General features: G+C 32.0%; 1 protein-coding gene across 1 annotated transcript; it reads right to left on the bottom strand.

Annotated features, from left to right (window-relative positions):
* Positions 1–1,133: 1,133 nt before the first annotated feature.
* Positions 1,134–24,420, bottom strand: LOC140441842 (PI-PLC X domain-containing protein 3-like). Its single transcript, XM_072532788.1, has 5 exons — positions 24,037–24,420; positions 10,435–10,736; positions 5,783–5,944; positions 2,309–2,522; positions 1,134–2,067 (listed from the first exon to the last, which is right to left on the bottom strand). Exons 1-5 carry the CDS (start codon positions 24,158–24,160, stop codon positions 1,880–1,882), a joined length of 990 nt encoding a protein of 329 aa, XP_072388889.1. The 5' UTR covers positions 24,161–24,420; the 3' UTR covers positions 1,134–1,879.

Below are 24,420 nucleotides of genomic sequence, written 5' to 3' on the forward strand. Positions count from 1 at the left end.
TTCCAATTTGTTCGATCTTCCATCAACCTAGGGTCAAATGGAATGTTCATTTTCCGGAGATCTGCTTGGATGTTATCTCTCCATCGCATTCTGGGACGTCTTTTGCCTGTGGGAATCTCTTCCCATACCAGTTTTACAAGTCTATCGTTATGCAGTATGTGCACGTGGCCTGCCCATCTTAGTCGCTGTGATTTGATTTCTTTGACAATATCGGCGTCATTGTAGAGTGCTTTTAATTCGATATTGGTTCTGATCTTATACTGGTTTGTGGTGATGTCATGTCGAGGTCCGAAAATTTTTCTAAGTATTTTTCGTTCAAAGCGTCTGAGCTTTTCTTCGTTTGCTTTGGTCATGTTCCACGTTTCGCATCCGTATGTTATTACAGGTCTGACGATGGATTTATAGATTTTGATCTTTGAACTTCTTGTAAGATTTTTTGATTTTATGAGCTTATCCAGTGCGAATAGACAGCGGTTTGCAGATTGGATTCTGTCTTTTATTTCTTCAGTAACATCGTTGTCAGCTGTGATTACGGCCCTCAGATACTTAAAACGTTGTACTCTTTCAAAATTGAAGGTGTTGATCGTCACATTTTGTCCTATTCTGTCTCTTTGTGTCGTTCTATTTATACACATATATTTCGTCTTCTCTTCATTAATCCTCAGCCCTACTTCACTTGTTGCTCCTTCCACCTTGTTGAAGATGTCTTTCGTGCATAGGGTGGAGGATTTCCATACACTTGGTTTTTTTAAAATCTATAGTCAGGCTAAATTTTCTAGCTTCTTCTTCAAATATTGTAAACATTTTTCAAAGTGCTATTCTTGAACGTGTCAGAAATACCATCTGCGAAACCTATCTGTTGTTGTCTTTTGTTAAGAATCGTGCGGCTGGTCTGGATCTTGGCTCCCTAATTATTTTTTCTAGAAATGAGTGAAGTAACTGTTGGCCAAAATATTTTTTAATACTGAGTCCCTATGTAGCTCACTTTTTCAGTAAAAATAATACTGATATTTTTCCATATTCTGTATATTTTCCAGACCTGAATCAAGTTAAATATGCATGAGATATGCATAAATCTTTCATTCAAAAACTACTGGTTTTTAATTTTAATTTGGGGAATTGCAGAAATACTTTTTTTTAAATGTCATTAAACTTTTATTTGAGTTCTTTTTACATATAAATCATTAGCAAATATTTAAAAACAATACATAAAAACTTGAATTTTTACAGAGAATATTTAAACTTTCTCGACATATCCCTAGATACTGTTGATACGTATACTTAACAACACTTTACTCTATTATATCCCAAGATTCATTTTCTGCTTCTATCGCACACATTTTCATCTATTTCCTTATTGATCTGTTGCATTGATATTAGATACTTACAACTATTACTGTTCAAAATAATTTCAGCACCTAAAGTTATCATTTTGTTTATATTTATTTCATTTTAAAACAAACCTAGGCTTTCATGGCTAGTGTTTTATAAAGATACATTTTTTCACGTTTATGAGTCAAAGTCTAAAATTGCTTTAACTAGACTGTTATTTTACGTCTGCGGCAGTTATCAAGAGAAATGCGCCAATGGTGGTAATTTTTTTCTCTATCTAAGGATGCTTTCCTATAAACCCAAAAAACAACAAATTGTTCTACTAAGTTTTAAACCTTTTTCTGCCATACAAATGCTTTTATTTAATATGCTGTAATTTCACCAAAATCCACATTGTCATGCAATTGAATCATATTTTGTCATTGAATCTGAACAGATCTGACGTCTTAGGTTACATTTAGGTTTGAGTTATATTTTTATATGCAGTTTAAAAATGCAACACATTTCAGTTTGGTATTCAAAGTAATCATTAAAAGTCTATTAAAGCTTAATATTTTTTACTGTTTAAAATAAGCTTTTGATTAAGATTTATAACCTCTTTTACATATCTACAGTCCGTAAGTTCAATAAAATCAGCTATAATAATATTAAGACCATTTGCACCAGGCGTTTGATTTTCAATCCAGTTCGATCTAGGTTCTTCAAATTTTATTCCACACGTTTTTTTTAGGGAACCTAAAACAAAGATTACATTATGTAAAATTTTTGTATCTACATGAAACACATAAATCCACAGGAGAACCTTTGAGATCTCTTTCTCTGGTGATGAGAAAGATAGTGTGGCAAATTACTCAAACTGGGCTCTGGTAAACAGAACGGAAACTAAACTAAAAACTCAACAACTTGTCTGGCTAGTGTAAGGAACAAGGCCAAATTATTACATCTATATAGGCTTATTATTCAGAAAAATACTTACAATATAAATGTTTAAAAATGAACCATCCAGGCGGAGTTAAAATACATTGCGTAATATAAGCAGTATCTATAGGTCTATTTTTAAGACCATTGTGTAAATATTCAAAAAGATATCTCTTGGAGATTGTATTCGGCCAAGGATTTGGGAAAGTACGAGAAGGCCACAATAAAGGCTGTCCGAATCGAGCTGCATCGGATCTGTAGACGCATATGACCTAAAACGTACGTAATTTATTTAAAATAGTTTAATATTTATAAGATGTAGATAGATATTATTAGACACAACAAAAAGTATTATTCTTTAATACTCATAAGGTCTTTGTCAAATTATAAGCCATCTTATAATCAAGTAACAAATTGTTAAAACATACAAGTTAGCAGTGACATCTAACGGTGACAAGTAAACGTTATGTTTGTAAATAGAGAGTTATTGAAGAGATCGTCTTGTAATAAAATCACCTTTATTTTGACATATACACATGCCCAGATTTGCGTCCTTTATTTTTGTCGTTTAATAAAATATAGTGGGGATTAAATGATGTGCATAGCGATGCGATAGTGATGCGCATCATAAGGTGTTGTTTCCAGATAACACCTCTAGCCTCTTCTACTCAATTTCTTTTCTCACCTTGGAGAAGTGTAATCCGGATCACACGGGTGAACCCCGGTAAACCTAAGCAACCCTACTGGAGACTGGGTAACTAACGCCAGTGGAAGGTGGGGTCAGAGCTGACGAGGAAGGGAGAAATGGTCCTCCGAAAAGGGGGTTGGGCATGAGGCTAACTCCCTCATCCCATAAAAACCTATTCTTAAGAAATCTCGAGATATAAAAGCCGGACTGCATTCAAGACGACGACCCATGCACCGAACTAAGGACAATGATTTAAAGATCAGTACTTGGAATGTAAGAACGCTGTATAGGACAGCGGGACTGAAGCTGCTGCAAGATCAACTCCTAAAATATAGCTATTCTACATTGCAGCCATTCAAGAGATGAGATAAACAGGAACCGGCATTATGCAGAAAAAAGAACATGATATATATTACAGCTGCAACCCGAACCGACATGAGTTCGGAACCGCGTTCCTACTATCAAAGAAAATCAAAAATTTTATTATTGGTTTTAAATCCATAAATCGTCGGTTATACATCCTTCGAATAAAAGTAAAATTTTTTAACATATGCCTGATCAACGTGCATGCGCCAAACGAGGCAAAAGACGAAGAAATTATAGATCTGTTCTACGAAGACCTCAAAAGAGCATATGATAACTCTGCCAAAAAACGATATTAGAATCGATAGAAACGATATAGAATAGAGATATGCTACCAAGATTATATTGGTAAACACAGCCTTCACGACGTTACTAATGACAATGGTTTAAGGCTTATTAGTATGGCAGCCATCAAAGATTTAATTGTGGGAAGTACATGTTTTAATCATAAGAATATCCATAAAGCAACTTGGATATCACCAAATGGATAAAACACAAATCAAATTAAGTGTGTTATAATTGACAGAAGGCACTTTATAAACCTAATGGACGTCAGAAGTTACAGAGGCGCAAATATTGACTCAAACCACTTCATGGTAGGGGCCAAGTTACGACAAAGCATTTCCAATGCCAAGAAAGAAAGGGGCACTAGACAAGTAAAATATAATTTACATATGCTAAAAAATGAAAATAAAGAGAACACACCTGGGCCAGTTACAGTTCCAGTTACAAAGAAACCCTAGAACAGACCTGGGCAGTCGACCAGTCAAGCACGGAAATGTGGAACAACTGCAAGGAAGCTCTGAAATTAGCAGCCAAAAGCGCATTGAGAATATCCCGAACCCAAGAAAGAAACGACTGATTCAGGGAGATAGATAGGAAAGATAGGGAGATAGATAGGAAAAGAAAGAGAGAAAGGAGAAATAGAGAAAGGGAGAGAGAGAGATAGAGAAAGAGAGTGAAGTAAAAGGTATATATTTCGTTTGCAAATTTTAAACAGCACCATTTTTCTGACAAAGCTCAATATAATTTTATGTTTTATAATATTTGAAGTTTGTCGGACATACTATTTTTATAAATGGAAATACTATTTTTATAAATTCTTGTACAAATCTAAGACAAGATGGTACCGACTTTTATATTTTTTTTAAACTCGTAGGTAATCGATATTTATATATTTTTTTTCTGTTTTGAACAGTCCTTTATAAAGACATTTTTGTAATTTTTGTACTCTTCTATCATAAAAACTGTCCAGCTATGTAGTTCCAAATCGAATTATGAATTATGAGACAGTAAATTTGAATTTTATATTGTATTGTATTCAAAGTTTGTCAGGTTAGTTATTTTGTTTTTATTATTTCTTGTACAAAATTGGGACAAGAATTGATATTTCTAATTTATATGTTAACATTCCTACATACAAATCGATGTAATGTACTACTATAAAACTGTAATATCAAATATAGTAAATCGATTATGAACAAGTTGTGGAAAAATCAAATTAAAATGTCCTTTTGTGATTGCAGATTATTTTTCTTTGCCGTCACTTGCGTTCTTAAAAAAGAAGGAACATACTGCTGTATATCCGACACGAATATGATGTACGCAGTGAGTATAAATGATGTAAAATTGATATGTATGAGATACGTGTCCAAGATGAGTCCAACAAGCTTATGTCACGACTGAAATAGTATTGTCGAACTGATATTAACGGCACATAAAATTTTTCTAATACATTAAAATTACAAATCACAGTGACAATTTGAGCATAAATAGAATATAAATAAAATCAACAGGTAATTTCCACTCGTAAATAGGTTTTACTTGAAGAATATTATTTATTTTTGCAATTAAGAATTTTATACCGCAAATACTCGTAACCTTGATTCGATTATATTTCCAGTAGTCCTGAGTCTGAAAAAAATTTGAGTACAGATACGTAAAAAACAACTCAACTAATTAGTTATTTTTCAATCGAAACTAAAATTGTGTCAAAAAGGTTACCTAAGTAATTTAACCCGCTGTTTTACGCGTCTTTTATTGTCGTAGTTGCACTCGTATGAGCGTCACCCTCACCTAAATTAATTCCACTTATTTCGAAGAAGAATGAATATCAGCGAGTATAAAATTACAATCGTTTACACTTACGTAATAATAGGAAGTCTTATAAACCAAAATATGTTTATTAAGTTAACAAAAGAAAGTGATAAAATATTATTTCCATCTTGAATTCCCAAATGGTCCCTTGGTTCTTGACGTATCCGTTTTACTAAGATACAAATTAAAAATGACAATGACCAATAATAATGTTTAAATGACCAAATATACCTTAAAGTTACCCAAGTATTAAACAAAAACACAAAATTTTCTTTAAAATTACAAAAACGATATTGCACGCACGATGCAAGATAAAACTTGTAATTTTTTATTTGTACAATACCATGAGTTTATTTTTGTTTACCTAGTTATTATTTAACTTACCTGATACCGATATTGTGTTGTCATGTATTCTAGAGACACATAATTCATATGTTGTGTAAAAGGCAAAAGTTTAGCACCAAATGTTTTGTTAACCATTTGCATCAGTCTATCATGATCACTTTGAGTAAATCCATAAAAATGTTGGAAGTCCAAAATAACTACCTGAAACATAAAATGTTAAAGAATAAAGTAATGTCAACAACTAACGTATGGTCCTGAAGTTTTGGGAAAAGTTTCACCTGGTCTGATTGAGAAGCAAAATGCATTTAACAAAGAAAGCCATGGAATTGAAATGTCATCAGTTATTGACATTTAATAAACAAAGCAGAATATTTTGGTTTGTGCTCTGCAAAATGTCTTATAAAATTGATATTCGTCGAGGTGTTTATAATATGGTTGGGCGAATGTCGAAACGAGATATTGTTAATATTTATCGAGATCAAAACATAAGCAAATCGACAATTTATCGCACAATCTGAGACTGTGAAGAAGGGTTACCATGTGTTAACTTGCGTAAAAGTGGCCGACCGCGGATTTTGAACCATATAAGAGAGGCAAGACTGATTGAAGCAGCTAAGAACAAAATTGGGGTCTCACAGCGAAAACTAACCAGAAGATTTCATGTTGGAAAGACTACAGTATACAGGACCCTATCGAGTAATAATATTATCTACCGGAAAAGAACGAAAGCTCCAAAATACACAGAGGATCAATTAGAGAGAATTCCGAGATGTTGCCGCGCGTTAAGGCGAGTGCATTTCGTCAACAAGTTGATCGTGAAGGACGATGAAAAATATTTTACTTTCTCCAACTCTGAGATGAAGGGTAACGATGGGTTTTACACGAACGATTACGAAAATGTAAAAATACCAAGAAGTCTTTCATCATTTTGAGATAATGTTCACGTTTCAGCCCCATATCAAAAACGGTCTTATTAAGGTCTTCTATATATTAGGCTTTACTGCACGTTTTATATTTTTATTTTTAAACGTTTTCGAAGACCGTGAACAGTTCTGTTTGCTATTGCTACGCGTCTTTTTATTTCGTCGCTTGTCGTATTTGTTACATTTACTAGCGATCCAAGATATGGGAATTCTTTGACTTGCTCATAAGTATGGTTGATAATTTGAATTATCTGTTGAATATTTCGAGGGTTTTAAAATACAACATATATTTGGTTTTTTCCTCGTTTATCACAAGTCCTAATTTACTTGCCGCGTTCGCAAACCTTGTAAAACACTGCACCATGTCTCTCATACTTCTGCCCACTATAACTATATCGTCAGTGAGTGCGAGAACTTGCGTCGATCTATTAAAAATAGCTCCAGTCATTCTAATATTTAATTGTGTCATTGCCTTTTCCAAGGCAATATTAAAGAGGAGGCAAGCCAGCGCCTCCCCCTGTCTTAGACCATTATTAATGTCACAAAACATAGAGTTTTCTCCTTCAATTGTAACGCATGAGCTTACGTTTTGTATTGTTAGTTCTGTCAACTTAACTAACTTAAATGGGATCTCAAAGTCTATCATTGCATTCCTTTTCGCACTGTAATAGGCTGCTTTGAAGTCGACGAAGAGATGGTGTATCTATGTTATATTCTAGTGACTTTTAGAATCTGCCTATGTGCTTGAATTTGATGTGTAGTTGACTTTCTAGCAGTAAATCTGCATTGATATTGACCAACAATACCCTTTGTAAAATTTTAAGTCTTTCAAACAATACATTGCCTAAGATTTTATACGCAGATGCTAACAGTAATGCCTCTATAGTTATTACACTCCAGTTGATCATCCCTTTTATGCAATGGACATATTATTCCCTTTAGCCACTCTCATGGTACCAATTCATTCTGCCATATAAGTACTATTAGTTTATGGATTGCTGCAAAAAGTTTATCACCACTTTTTTTATGCATTTCTGAACAGATTTCTTCGATTCCTGGGGCTTTATTGTATTTGAGTTTTAGGATGGCATTTGACAAATAAAAATACTATTTAATTAAATTCATGTTAATTGACAAATCTTGTATACAAAAGAAAAAAAATTTATAATTAATCTTAGGTTTTAGACCATGTAGAACTTGTTCTAAAAATACTTTTTTTCTAAAATCATAACTAAAATATTACCTAAAATATTTTACAGGCGAGTAGAACTTCCTTACTGTATACATAATCCGTTTATACTAAATGAACAAGAGCTAAAATTCTTCTTAGTTTCGTGAAAATCACAAAAAATATTTACTGAAATTCTATATTAACCCTTAAAACCAGAGCTTCACGAAGTTTTTACTTGTATATAATCTCACGGATTCTTTTCTAATTAATCTCTCATAAACTGAACAAAAGATTATTATACAAAAAAGCCGACATTTTTTGTAAATACTTTATTGCGTGTTTTTAAGAAGAGTTTCTCTTTATTAACTAAATATTATGAAAGTATATTAAAAAAGGTATTTCCAGATAAAATAATAAAATAATACAAAATGTAAATGTTAAATTAATGACATATAAACTAACCTCTCCAAACTTAACACACTACGTTAAAAATATACCATAAATTTGGAGCTATTTTTCTTCAAAACCATTAATTAAATTTCGATGATTTTTATTTCTCATTTTAGATCTATTTCTAAGGAATTACTTTACAAATTGTTTCTCAGAAATGACGTTTTTCTCATATACAAGGTGTAAAAATAAAGTTGTGTTATTTCATTTTATTTTGCAACACCCTGTGGAATTTATTAGAAATAAAGGTTACATATCTATATTATTAAAAATGAATTGCCGAAATGTTTGTACGGGCATCACTTCAGAACGACTGCACCAAATAAGATAATCCTTTTTTTGTTGTGTTTATTATTATCAGGAAGTTCGTGTAAAAGATAACTTTTAAAAAATTGTACGAAAAGACTTTAATTACAGTTTTTCTTTAATTTTGAATAAATGCCTTTTCCATGTTATGTCAAATTTCATTTTGTTTCATCAAAGCCAACCCATATGCTTTTATATAATTTCTGGAGTCACTATGTGGCACTCTGGAGTTAAAAATATCAAACCAATCATTAACAGTTTTGAAGACCTCAGAACAGTCAAACCAGTTGTTATGATTTTTATACAAACCTAAGATTACTACTCTAGAAATAGCTCGAGAAACTGTGTGTGAAAATAAATTAGTAGCAAATTTAACCTTTTGGCATAGAGCACCTTTGACAGCAATATTTAAATCTAGTTTTTCAGTATTAGTAACTAACTCAAAACTGGATTCGAATTAATTATTAGCCCATTTAATAAAAAAAAAACAGAGTCAAGAAAACAATTTCATTATGTAGCGTATCCGCAAAAACCTAATCATTTTTTCGACTAATATATTTTCAAACCACGTATTCTTCTATTAATCGCGTAAATTTGGCATTTAATGTTTTCCAATTTAGCTATAATTTTAAAGTGATACATTGTGATTATGAATGTGATTTTACAATCATAACTGTAATATATTAACACGGCAATATGAACACAGATAGAGCATTCAACTGAGCGCCATCAAAGTTGTCTCTGGTTTACATCACAGGTGTTCGAAAGAGATGCAAGAACATGAGCGTTTTAACTTATCTTGTTCTTTATAGTATAATGTGTAATGAACAATGCAGTGAGAGCGAGGCGGAAGTGGTGTGGCGAGAAAGAGAGAGAGAGAAAGAGTGTTGGTTAGATTTTCTCCAGCACGACGAATATATATATATATATATATATATATATATATATATATATATATCCTATTATCATTTTGAACTCTTTTCACGTTGCAGTAATTTAGCATCGCCAAGAAATGATTAACTTTAAACGATAAACCTTTTTTGAAAACGATTTTCAAAGTGGAAATCGAAACGTTAAACATTAATGAATTAAAAACTTAAATTTTACCAAAATCACGACCAATAATAGTAGCTTAATTAAGTGTGTTGGCCATATACCCTAATCAAGATAGAAAAAAAAGGTGAAACATTTTATATAAATATTTAAATTCTAAATGGTATATAAGGGGTAGCTTATGAAAAATGCATGAAGACGTACAGCTGATTTTGCTCTGTTTTTTTTTTAATCTTAAAAAGCAAAAAAAAAGATAATTTTTTGACTATAACACGTTTCCAGTACATTCTAAAAAAAAATGATTTCAATTAAAGATTTAGACCATAAAAAGTTTTTTATTTTGAGAGTTTTCAAATTAAAATACATAAATAATTGACCAAGATAATTGCAAAAAACCATAAATTCTAAAAAATTATGTTTGTCGACCTACATACTGACAGGGAATACAGTTACTTTACTTGTAAGTGCCTATTATTTGAGGTACTGTACGTCACGATTGGAGTAATAGAACCAAAGATACATAACTAAGGTCCTTTTGACATGCTACTTAATTTGATTTTTATATGTCATTGTATTCTATTAGTTAAATTCTATAATTTAAGGTACTGTATGTCACGATTGTACTTATGGAAACGAAGATTTATAACTAAGGTCTTTTTAACATTCTGCTGTATTTTATTTTTCTGTCTCATTGTATATTACTGATTAAATCCTATCATTTGAGGTACTGTACGTCACGACTGGATATTGACATGTAATAAAATAGTTATTAATAATAATACACTTACTTCTTGTGCATGAGTATCCAAAAAACTACTAATTTCATCTAAGCAGGTCTGCACAGTAACAGAGTATAATCCATGAACAATAAAAAGGTCTTGTGTACCTTGTCGAGTTCCGATTCTCAGATCGAAATATCTTATACCCCTAATTAGTTGGTCTTTCGCCATATATGTTTGCGTTCGAGACCATTTGACCATAAAAGCTTTTAATATGGGTCCTAAAAAACTTAATTTCTTTATTGCATCCTCAGCGTCTGGGGCCAGTTCCGAATCTGATGTAATTTCCGATGTAAAACTGTCATGCGAACCTAAAATAAAAGAACAAAAATACATTTTAAAGTTTATTAAAAAGGTATAGATATAAAATTTCCAAAATTTATATTCATATCTTTTTTAGTTTCAAATTACTTTGTTAATTTTTTTTTATTTCGTATCTTTTTTAGTTTCAAATTACTTTGTTAAAAATTTTTTTTAGAAATTATTAACCGTTCCTTCTCCCGAGACACGTATATGTTCTCATCGTCAACGTTGTCATTATATTGTATGTATCTTCTTAATTAATCTTTGGAGAAGGTTACTGAAGAAGTCCACTTACCTAGTGCAGGGGGATTCACATGGAGGAACGAAGGCTGCATATGCAATGTATATACATATACATACATATATATATATATATATATATATATATATATATATATATATATATATATATATATGTATATATATATATATCTATATATATTTATATATATATATATATATATATATATATATATATATATATATATATATATATATAATATACATAAAAAGCATAGTTCTCTTAGTATGTCCACCTACAGTATCTTCAATGGGCAGGTCATTTATTTAGGACGGAAGAAAACAGTTTTTTTTTTTTAAAACTGTTGAATACCATAGTGCAGGAGAAGCCACATATTGGAAGATCAAGAGCGCGATGGTAGGAAGATGTAGATGAGGACGCCAGAAATCTCGTTTGTAGTTAATCGTAAAGAAAAATGGCTATAGACCCTAACGGATGAAGAGGTTTGATGAGGGAGGCCAGGGCTCGAATTGGGCTGTAAACAAAATACAGAGATTAAAGTATATGAAAAATGCAAGAAGTGTTACTAACTGATGAAATAACCAAGAAAGTTGTGCAGTGACGAATTGAGTAGTCACTCCTCAAGTTTAAGTGAATTACGTAAGTCCTACAGAACATCATTTTATAGTAAGCGATTTGTGAGTACTAAGTGGAAACATTTTTTTATTTAAATTTAGTAATAATTAGAGCTACTTAGTTGTTTTTATATTTTCTGCTGTTCTGTTCAGTCTTAATATTTAATTAATGCTTTATAAGTTATCTTTCCAAAGTAGACTTTTACTTGACCAAACTTTCTTCTATATATTATATATAGACTCTTTTGTTTCTTATATAGTTTCATATATATATCCAAGAAGCACTGCCCCAGTGGAGACAAAAATGTGCGAAAATGGGGTTGAAGCTTAACAACCATTATCTGACAACGCTGTTCTTTGCAGATGATCAAGATGCTTAGAAAGCTCAAAGATGAATACGAAAAATGGGGGATGACTATGAATATGTCTAAAACAGAATATATGCGAATAGGCAGTGAAGACAAAGACCCGGATTTGGAAATTAGACAAATGAAAAGGTGCTACGAATACAAATATTTGGGAAGTATTATCTGCAGTAAAGGAACAACGGAACGAGATATAGACTATAGAGTGCAACAAGGCAGAAAGAGTGTTCAAATTCTGAATTCGATACTTTGGTCCAACAAAGCTACTATGAAAACTAAAATGACTATCTACAAAGTAATTGTAGAGCCCATTCTTACATATGGAGCAGAATGTTGGCAAATGACAGTAAAAGGAAAGAAAAAAGTTGACACGGTTGAAATGGACTACCTAAGAAGAGCTTGCCGTATATCAAGAGTAGAACGTATACCTAATTCTGAAATTAGAAGAAAAACAGATAGAGTACATACAACTTCTAAAAGAATAGAAACTAGACAGTTAATATGGTATGGACACGTACAGAGGATGGACAACAACAGATGGCCAAAAAGAGCTATGGAATACAATCCAAGTAATAGAAGGAAACGAGGAAGACCAGCCAAGTCTTGGATACAAGGTGTTATGGAAACCATGAAAGACAGAGCCATTGATGAAGACACCTGGAGAGATAGAAAAAGATGGCGATCGAAATGCGGGAAGCGCCAGAAGCTGTAGGATCCCCGCTTATATATATATATATATATATATATATATATATATATATATATATATATATATATATATATATATATATATATAGTTTCATCATCATCAGCCTCTCTCATCCACTGCTGGACATAGGTCTCCCCTGTTTGTCTCCAAAGTGTTCTATCTTGTGCTTGCTGTATCCAGTTTCTTGTCTTTCTTGTCTTTCGTAAGTCGTCTTGCCATCGTGTTGGTAGCCTTCCTCTGCTACGTGTATTGGCTCTTGGTCTCCATTCAACTAGTTTGCGAGTCCATCTTCCGTCCTGCATTCTGGCAACGTGTCCAGCCCATTTCCATTTTAAGTTACAGCTTCTTTCATTGACGTCTATGACTTTGGTCTTAGCTCGTAGATCTTGGTTTCTAATATCCTGTAGTTTTTCTGCGTTTTTCTTTGTGAGCGATGTTTCTGCACCATAGGTCATCACCGGTATTACGCATTGGTCGAAAAATTTTTTCTTCATATTTGTCTACCAGTTCTATTTCTTCATTTTGTATTTCAAGGTGTTTACTAAGTTCGTCATATATTTTGTTTTTGTTATATTCATTTTTAAACTTATTTTATGACAGGCTGTACTAAGTTCTTCCAACATTTTCTTTATTTGTCCCAAATCGTCTGCAATCAGGACTATATATACCATTCGAGGGTTTTGATCGCTTTTCTAGAGCCGATATGAAAAGTTTAGGTGACAACGTATCACCTTGTCGGATACCTCTTTGGATTTTTATTTGGTTGCTGTTAGCGTGTAGTTGTATCGAGCTTGTCGCATTTTGATATATATTACATATTAGCCTCGAATATCGGCTATCAATGCGGCTCTCGTTTAGTGCTTCTATACTATAACACTGTCGAGTTCTACTGAGTCGAATGCTTTGTGGAAATCTACAAATGTTAAAACTAAGGGCTTGTAATATTCTATAGATTTTTCGATGAGTTGTTTTTTTGTTTGGAGGTGATCATTGGTTTCAAAGTTTGCTCTGAATCCAGCTTGTTCTTTATTTTGATATAGGTCTAATTTCTTATCTAATCTTGTGGTGATTACTCTCGTGAAAAGTTTATAAAGATGGTTTGACAGACTGATTATTCGGTAATTTTCTAGATTAGTTTTTTCTCCTTTTTTGTGCAGATAAATTGTTTTGGCTCTATTCCATTCAGATGGTATGGATTTCTTTGTCAAACATAGATTAAAGAGATCTTTTATATTCCTCATTAGAAGTTCATCGCCATTCTTAACAGCCTCGATCACAATTCCATCGTCTCCTGGTGATTTATTGGATTTCATTTTATTCATCGCTTGTCTAATTTTACTGTTTTTTACTCTTATATAGTATATTCTTCAACAAATAAAAATATCTAGAGCATCGACACAAAGTTATGAAAAAGTAAGGGTTAAAAATATATGGTTCGTTAAATTCATTAATCATTAAAAATTTTAGTTGGCGTTGTTCAAACACTAATAATACTTTTATGTATTCATAAATTAACTAGTAACCTAGGTCGTTGTAATGTAAAATAATCAATACTATTAAGTCATAACCCAAATTAGTGAATCGCTCGTAGTGGTTCGTATTCTAAAGATTGACCGTAATTACAGCTTTACTTGTAGAAACTACGATAAGAATTTTTTTGATATTTTCAGAGAACTTGGAGTTTAGCACGCAATCGCAATTTTCTTTATTACGGCTCTCTATCTTCTACAATAAGACGTAGTTTTTATATCTCAACTATAGTTAGCTTATATATTTATTAGGAATATATTAAAGTATTTACTACAAGTTCTCGAGACAAAATATAAAGTAATAATATCTGCAAAGTTATGCCTCGCAACAGGTTTCAATGCCCCTATTAGAAAAATTGAGAATTACATTTCAGAGCTCTATTATACCTTCAAAAATATATGTATCGATGAAACGTTAGTTAAGTTTAGAGGACGGCTAAAGTTTTTACAGTATATCAAAAATAAACGACATAAGTTTGGCATTAAGTTGTTCAAGTCATGCCTTGAAAAGGGTTGTACCTGTAACTTTAGTATATATTGTGGTAAATCCAAAAAAGAGCAAATGTCAGTTCCATCCAAAATTGTCATGGATCTAATGGACAATCTCTTAGACAAAGGACGCACACTTTACACGGATAATTGGTATACCTCTTGCATGTTAGCAACTAAATTATTAAAGCGAAATACCCATCTTTTAGGAACATTACGTGTAAACTGAAAATTCAACCCAAAAGATGTTAGCCAAAAAAAAACTTAAAAATGATGAAATGGTTGCTGCTGAATGTAAGGAAGGAATTATGGTACAAAAATGGCGCGATAAACGCGATGTTCTGTGTCTAAGTACTAAGCACACGACTGAGATGGTTCCAGTGAAGAAAAGAAGACAAGACATTTTAAAGCCAAAAATAATTATAGATTATAATAAATGTTAGGCATTTATTGATCTATCAGATTAAGTGAAAGCCTATAATACTTTCTTAAGGCGAAGCTTAAAATGGTACAGACAGCTGGCATTGGAACTCATAACGGAAACCTGTCTTTTAAATACTTATATTGCTCATCAAGAAATAGCCAATGTCAATATGTCAATTACTAAATTTAAAGAGGAAGTTGTAAAGGGACTATTGCGAGAAGGTGAAGATTTTACGCCAAATAATGACGAGTCCGAGGAAGCCTCACATATACTGGAAGATGTTGGCCGAGCTAATAGAAGACGTTGCGTTATTTGTTATACGAAGATATCTGAATAATCGGGTTCCAAGGAGGTCTTAAGAAAAACCCCACAAAGTTCACTGAAGTGCTCTAATTGTAAAAAACATTACTGCATATCTTGTTTTTTTGTAGAGCATAACGCAACGAAAATATAAAATAAAGTCCTTATAAAGTATAAGACCGTGTTCCCTTTATTTTAAGTTTTCATGTAGAGTGAAGTTTTATTTTTATGTACATGTACTTCTTTGTAGGTAAATAAATAAATTTAAATTATAGAAACCTTTAAAAATTACGATTTTTATTTAAAACAAAAAAAAAGTCATATTGCTGTAGGGTGCCACAACGGTCTCGTATATAAAGTCCAAATATAGCAACTGGACCGTCAGGCCATACGTTTCAAGATCCCATTGATTTAAATGAATGCAACGAGATAAACGCTGCTTCATATAACGAAATGTTTCGATGCTGCATATGAGTCCACATTGGCACACAGCAATTACGTCCCAGAAATGGACGAGACCACGTTGGTCTCATCTGGAACTCAACGTGTTAATTGCCACTATATTATGCAATATTTTCGTTTATTTTTCCGGCAACACTGCAATTCAAATTTTTAGAAACCAAGCCATTGCAATATTTTATTATTAATATATATGATAGACCTTAATGTATTGTTGATCTCGTTCTTGATTTCAATAAGCAAGGATGTGAAGACGAACGTTTTCGATAAATTTTCGTTTGTCCGAACATTTAGTTGTTAAGGCTCGTATGTTGTGTCTTGAGGAATAATGTAATATTGTAATGTAATCTGTTGATATGGATGGTAAAATGTAAAATGTACCTCTCACTACCCATACAAAATATTATTTAAATTAAACATGCCCCAAGAAACCAGTGCACAAAATTTTTGTGCCCATCTTTTCATTGTAGAATTATTTAATGTATGTAATTTAATTTATTTCTTGCATCTTAAATAATAAAAATTTAAATTGATGACGAAGTTCGCATATTTTACATTACATCTTCCTACACACAAATAGTAAATGGATTACGCAATAAATAAATTTGGATCACTACAATTTTTCCGTCATACGAGTAGTAACGTATAATAAATTTATAAATAATTATAATGTAATTTAGTATCAATTAAGTATGTAACATGAATCATTTGGGTTAATTACTGTTACACCAAACAATAGAAGTAGAACGTTTTTGATATTCTTAAAACAATAACAAACAACGTAAATAACGTAATAACAAGGTCATTAACAATAAGAAAATCGAGAGATCTTGAGAGTTGATATTTAGTAAAGGTTAAGTTGACTCTTATTATTATATTATATAAGAACAAATAAATTTTTTTAGAGAGCACATTTTTTAAAAAGAGCACGGTTAGTTCAAATATACTAAATATGTCCTTTAACTGATGCAGCTAAAGCGAGAGGTTTACAGATAAAACATCTGAGAATAAAAGCAGAAATAGAAGAGCTAGCCACAGTTAAAACAATTCTGACTTGAAAAGAGAAAATATGAAACACTAAGAAAAATGGATGTTTAGAATATTGTGAAAATGTCACGAGTAATAAGTTATACTTAATTTTATAGACTTAACACGAATGGAGTCTATATCCATTCCAATATATAAAGCCAAATATCCAAAATGCCCTATATATATATATATATATATATTTATATATATATATATATATATATATATATATATATAATAATAATATATATAATAATATATAACTCTATTTGTTCTATGTGTCAATATTTCATCACGATTTTGTGACTTCTTCAGGAGAAAACTGTAAATTTATTAGAATAATAATTATTATATGTAAGTTCAATACTTACAACTATAAAAGAGGAAAAATTTAAATTTTTTTAACATATCTAGATACACGACGTCATATTTGTTTGATTTAAATTTATTTAGGAGTTATGGTAACCGCAATATTTTATAGAGTGAATTCCCATTTTACATTTTTTAGTGAATAAGTTAAAATAAACAATTATTATGATAGTATTATCGATATTATAAAGTGGAAAGATGGAATTATTAGTAGAGAATTGCGAAAAAATCAGGAACATGGTAAATTGATCTATAAAATGTAATTGATGGTACGTAGTCAGTTATTGTAATACTGATATTTAGAAATGGAATAAAATTTGTAGGTAGAGTTACTAAAGGATTACTGAGTTTGTTTTTAAAGGTTAAGATCTATCATATCATATTATTGTTTAGTATGTTGCAGTAGATATTACTTAAACGGTTGGTGTCTGTCTTATAATTTATAGATTCAGGAGTTTTATTAATGTGTACCATATCAAGGAAAAGTCGATTTTTATAATTATCAACTTATTCCAAGATTTTTACATTATTAAAGTCAAAGTTATGTCCTGTCTTCAAGTGGTGGTCACTTTGGTTGTGGTGGTTGTTTAAGCCACTGTTGACTTTGATGTATGTTACAAAAATTTAAATTTTTACTCTTACAGTTGTAAGTATTGAAATATTAATTTTGTTTACATATAATAATTATTCTAATAAATTTAGTTTTCTCCTCAAGAAGTCACAAAATCGTGAAGAAATATTAAGACATAGAACAAATAGTGTTTTATTTTCTACCGACCGATTGCTGATACTATAAATCAATATTTAAAACAGTACGGCCACAGAATAATAAACAATCAGAATGCCCCCTCTTCTTGAAAAAATAAGTACGCGCATCTCGTTCGCGCAGATGGAATTAGCCATGTTTTAGTCGGAACCAGTGCTGTTCAGTGACATTTTATCTGGTGTGCATAGACAAATTAACCCGGTTTAATTTATTGACGGCAACTACAGACATATTATGCACTATTTTATTTGTACTTTCAGTTGAAGAATAGATTACAAATTTCTCAATTTGAGTCTATCTTCCCGTCTAAAACATGGCGTTCGCGTGCTGACAAACTTCAAAGGCGGCATCTGAGAGTGGGCATTCTGTGGTACGGTCGAAAATAATTTGAAATATATATATATATATATATATATATATATACTTATATATACATATATATATATATACTTATATATACATATATATATATATATATATATATATATATATATATATATATATATATATATAGTTCAACTTTGTAAGATGGAAAGTGTTACCGAAGTACCGTAAATTTTTCTGTGCGCTTAGATTTTGTTGTTTCTTTTGTCTGAAAACTGCTTTCAGAACAAGAAAGTAACGTGTCCATTGTTATTACAAAATGTCAAAGTAGTATATATATATATGTATATAATGCAATTTCATACGAATATATTTTTTTTGAAAGCTGATACATCCCATGAATTTGTTTTTATATCTGACTCTCAAATAGGGCGCTTGTTACCAGGTTCGTACCATGTAATATTCAACATAACTTTTATAAGGATATAATTATTAACCAAATTTTAAATGAATTTAAACATTATACAATTTTACACCAAAAAGGTACTCTTGGTAAAACTTTTATACTATGTACCGTTTACTGAATATTTTGATTTGAATATTATGAAGTAATAACTAATGGTGGTATAAAGTGATGATAAAGTTATTAATAAAAAAAATCACCAGAAAAAAAATTAAAATAAAGACCAAGAACATAAAATAAATTCTTTTAGAGTAAGTGTTCAAAATGTCCCCCGTTTTCACGAATACACAAGTCTATCCTTTTTTCTAAAGAATCCATTTATCTTCTAAGATGTTGGGAATCAGCTATGATGTTATTAAAGTGACGTTAAATTCTGTCTTCCAATTCTTGACGTAAATTTGTAGCAATATTATTTGCTTATGGGGGTTTAAAAAGGGGGGACTAAACAATCATTGGGCGTGGAGATAATGAATGATTCTCTCTCCTGATGCCAACCAATATATAGCTTCGCCATTTTAAAATTTTTAAACTGTTTGTCCTTGTGTCGTGTAGTGGTAATTGTATAGTTATTATGTTTATGACATTCTCAATAGGTTGGACAGGCCAAATTTACCGAAATAAACCTGAAGAGGCTCTAGAAGCGAAAGTACTTGGGCAATATTTAATTAATAAACTGTGCTCGATATCTGCCTTTCATTTGATTATAGTTCATTTATTCGAGCATTCAACCTTATATAACTATAATTTTTCTCCAAGACCTTGCTTCCTTATAGTCGCTATGCAATCACATAAATAAGCTCTTATCCACTAGTCTATTAAAGAATATGCCACTTAGGTTATTCCGAAGTTATCTTATGACTTTTCACAGTGTAAGGTTAAAAACTGTTGCTGTCACACTTCAATCTTAATTCAAAATATTTCCGACATCCTTCCATCTACTTCCTAAACATCAGTAGTATCTGCTAGTAGGCTATTGATATTGTTCTTTAGAAAAGAACTACAACGTTAAAGGAGTTTAATTTTTTCATATGATCAACGGATCCCCAAATATGAAAAAACCGCGGAGTGCTACCATTTAAAGTCAAGCGTTTTTGAGAGATGGATGAATTTGTCCCTATGTATTAGGCTGCATTTGGGCGAATGCTATACAGTTTTCGTACATATACCTTTTTAGAAAAATTGTTTAAAATTAAATTTCCTATCAAAATGTCACTTTTTTGTCACGCGATTATCTTTTATTTATCTTTTTTGCCTCATAATTTTTTTCCACGGGGGTAAAGGTATACAGATTGCTTAGCAGAAAAAATTTTTTGTTCTTTCTCTTCAAAATGACATTTCGTAGACGTCTTTAGGATTTACAGTATCTGAGATTCACACCATTTTTGGGCAATTTTTCGCAAAAACTGTTCTATAACTCTTTTCTACGCAGTTTTAGGTATATGCAATGGTACATTATATGACGAAGACTCTAGGACTCAATTTAAGCAGAATACGGTTCTTAAAAATTTTCTATTTTTAACGATTTTTGCTATTTATGGCAAAATGCAAAAATTGTGAACGAAAGCTGCATTCATAATATCCATTTTAATTTTGTCGATAGGACACTCTGATTAAAAGCTATCGAATTATTACGGTCAAGTTGATAAGAATTTTATTTAAAAAATGATTTCTCACGCGTAACACATTCGGTCGCTTCAAGCGTTTCTGAGAGAACAGTTCATTCTACAGAAAACGTGCTAATATACATTCGATGTTTCTTCTTTGTAACTCCATCTTTTGCGCGATCGTCCGATACTTCTTCTGCCGATTGGTGACTTATCTCTTGCTATTTTTACGACACGGGTCTCCTCCACTCCGCTTATGTGGTTATTCCATTCTTTTTTTCTATTTGGTGTCCATTCATTTATACACTGTACGTTACCTTTTCTTCTAATGTCTTCACTTCTCTTTCGATCTCTCAGCGTATTTCCTGTAATTCTTCTCAGTACTTTCATCTCAGCCATTTCTAGTAGCTTTAAGTTGTGGCTGTATCGGGTCTTGTTTCTGAGGCATATGTCATTATTGGTCTTACAGTGGATTTATAAATTCTTGATTTCATCTCGTTAATGTCTATTTTACCATACAGTTTTATTAAGGTATCTTGCCAATTTATTTCCATTTTCCATATTAAATTCTTTTGCTCTTATGTTAAATCTGTGGACCAGTCTGCAGACTATCTTCAACTTGGGCTATCAATATTGCGTCGTCTGCATAACAGAGTATTTTGATTTCTTTGTTTCCCATTCTGTATCCTCTTCCTTTGTTAACGCTTTTGATGATTTTATCCATGATCAAATTGGGGCTCAATGAATTCTCTTGTCTTATTCCGCTGCCTATTTCTATAGGTTCTGTAAGTTGTCCATCTATTCTGACTTCCATTTTGTAGTTTTGGTAAATATTTTTGATAGTTTTTATAATATTTAGGGGAACTTCTCTATTATACAGAAGATGCATAACATCTTTGAGTCTTACTCTGTCAAACTCCTTCTTTAGGTCAATCAGTAGTCGAACGTTTAGTAACATTTTTGTCTCTGACGACTGTGACTGGAGTATTCTTTCCTGGTACATTTAGGTATATACAAATTGTTGCAAGTAACTAACTATATCTTTGTTATCGATACTCCTAGAATATATAACTTTTCTTTTTTATTTGGTAAGGCATATAGGGGAGAACGGGAGAATGCTGATCAGCTGGTAAAGGCAGTCACTGGAATATTTACTTGGTTTATTTGAATTTCCCTCCCACATAGTTGTCGTTTGTCCAAGTACTTTGCATGCAACTAAGCGCAATCATATAGTTGTGAACAGTGTTTTAATTGCGGCCTTAAGCACATTAAAGGTAAGGTTTCAAAACTTATGTAAATTTATATTGAAACTTTTTTTAAAAAAATACAACTTTCCAAAATAATCTAATGCAAATATGGCTGACTTGCAATAGGGTATTGGCAGTCTTTGACTGGTATACCCTGCGCGTAAGCAGACCTACACACCAGCTATTAATAGCTGTTAACGCGGTTTAAAATGAAAATTCTATTAGAACAACTTCGAAGGATAATGCTTTTACTTTGAGTACCCTTTAAAAGAGTCTTAAACCTATAACGTGTGGTCCACGTCTAGGAAAAAAAGCTGTCTTCACCTCTGAACAAGAAGCCAGTATAGTGAAATACTAGAAGACCTCGGCGAAGATGTACTATAGGTTGACACCTCTACAATTCAGAAAAGTTGCATTTGTTCTTGCAAAAAAACTTAAGATTCACCACAGATTTACCACAACATGCAGGGTAGCTGGTAAAAATTGGCTAGCTGGATTTTTAAAAAGAAATCCATCCATTTTAGTGCGGAAACCTGCAGCAACTAGTCTTAACTGAATAAAAGGCTTTAAAAAGACCGAGGTAAAAACATTTATCGAAAACCTTGAAAACGAGATGGAAAAATTTAAATCTACACCCAACAACATTAATAATATGGACGAAAAATTTGAAACAAAATTTTAGCATCAAAAGGGTAAAAGAGAATAGTATCTGTAACATCTGGTGAAAGGGGACAAACTACTACAGTTATTTGTGCATTCAACGCTACACATGTTCCCCATACTTTTATGTATGCAAGACACCACTTCTGGAAGGGAGTGGACCACCTGGATCTCTTTACAAATATCCCAAAAACGGCTGACTAATGAGGAACTTTTTATTCAGTGCTTATGAGTATTGCAAAGAGAACTTCATAACGATGCTGTCGCTGCCTACCTATTCATCTCATCGCCTTTAGCTCTTCCATGTCGTTTTATTTGTACCTCTCAAGAAGGCCTTTAAGAGGGAATGTAGAATTTCTAAAATCTGAGAAAGTAGTTGCAATGTCACCATCTCATGGTTTACAAGCGGTGACGTTTCAAGATGTTACCCTGGTACGTGATTTTTCTGAAGCAGTACCAAATAACGCCAGAAAGATACACTCGCAAACTATGACGTCAACGTCATTCAAATATGAGCTAAAAAAGAAGAAAGAAAAACGTGAAGAGAGTTTAAAAATGAAAGAACGAAAACAAACTTTGAAAAAATGTGCTCTTAAAGTTGGAAATTATGTTAATAGAAAAGTATTTGATTCATCTGATTCTGAGGTCCAATTGAGAGCGATTTATGTCAGGAATCTGGAGGCAGCACTCAGTCTACGTCGATTAACGTGACTGCGAACTTGAAGATAATCTACTCAAAAAGTTTGGCTTGGAAGAACTACTGAAACAAATTAAGTTAGATGACTTTCTTCTTGTGACAGTTTCAAAAGAAAAAGCAAAGAAGAATTTTCCGGCTGAAGTGGTTAAACTGAGGAAAAACTCTATTTCAGTAAAATTTATGCGTGCATATAGAGGTCAAGGGCACAGGTTTGTTTGCTCAGAAGTAGATGACTTGAGTTTCATCAGTAAACATGACATTGTGGCGAAACTTAATCAAGTTTGAAAATCTGATAATATATGGTAAAATATTGTTCGATTGATTTGATATGTTTGTATTTGGAACTTTGAAAAATGACATGAATTTGAAATATATATGTACGAATACTGCATAGAATTCACTCAAATGCATCCTAGTACATAGGGACAAATTCATCTTTTTCTTAAAAACGCATGAATCTTAAATGGCAGCACTCTACGGATTTTTCATATTTGGGGGTCCATTGACCATTATAATACCCTAAAACCCCTTTAACGTTGTAGTTTCTTTTTAAAGGTTTAAACGTAATTAATTGAATGTGTTAGTACTTAAGGGTTAAGAACTTGAGACAGTGGACCAAAAAAACTTGGTTTGAATTTTTAGGCAAGCCATGAATAAGGTTTTATGGGCTAGAGAGATTGCCAAAGTCCAATGAGGATAGGACACTGCAAGAAAGAAGAGGGTATTTAAGTGATCCTGGCTATTTCCACCTAACTATAAAATATGTATATAAAACTTAAATTTGTACAACAATTTTATATAAAATATTCACATATTTCACTCAATATTAATAACAAATAAAAAGCACATATTCATAAGTAGGCATTGATAATTAAAATTAGTTAAAACATTATAGTTTTTCGGAATCTTCTTAGGAGCAGGTATTTTATATTTAAATCTGTCTTTTGAATCTGACATATATCACAAATCACAACTAAACGCTAAGCAATAATACCAACCTGGAATAGCCAAATAAATAATTGGAGTTTGTCGAAGTTCGTGCGGCAATCGCGACATCCAATTTTCGAGATCTTCGCTCAAATCCGGCACACTATCTTCCTGATAACTAACCGCGTTATTCATATTTCAAATTTATAGGTTAAGTCAATTTCAATGGACGATGCTTTTCTAACTGGCTCCGAAACGAGACTGATGCTATAAATACCAAAGTTGTATTCATTGCTGAATAATATTAAGGAAAATACAAAGGAAAATCAGATAAACACAGTGTAATAATTGTGACCGAATCGATTTTACTCAAGAACAAAACTGGCTGTAGAGTAGGAGACCACGTGACATTGTGGAGGGAACATAACACAAATGAGTTGGAACGTTGAATACAG

Source organism: Diabrotica undecimpunctata, chromosome 5 (genome assembly GCF_040954645.1).
Source record: "Diabrotica undecimpunctata isolate CICGRU chromosome 5, icDiaUnde3, whole genome shotgun sequence".
Classification (NCBI taxonomy): Eukaryota; Metazoa; Arthropoda; class Insecta; order Coleoptera; family Chrysomelidae; genus Diabrotica; species Diabrotica undecimpunctata.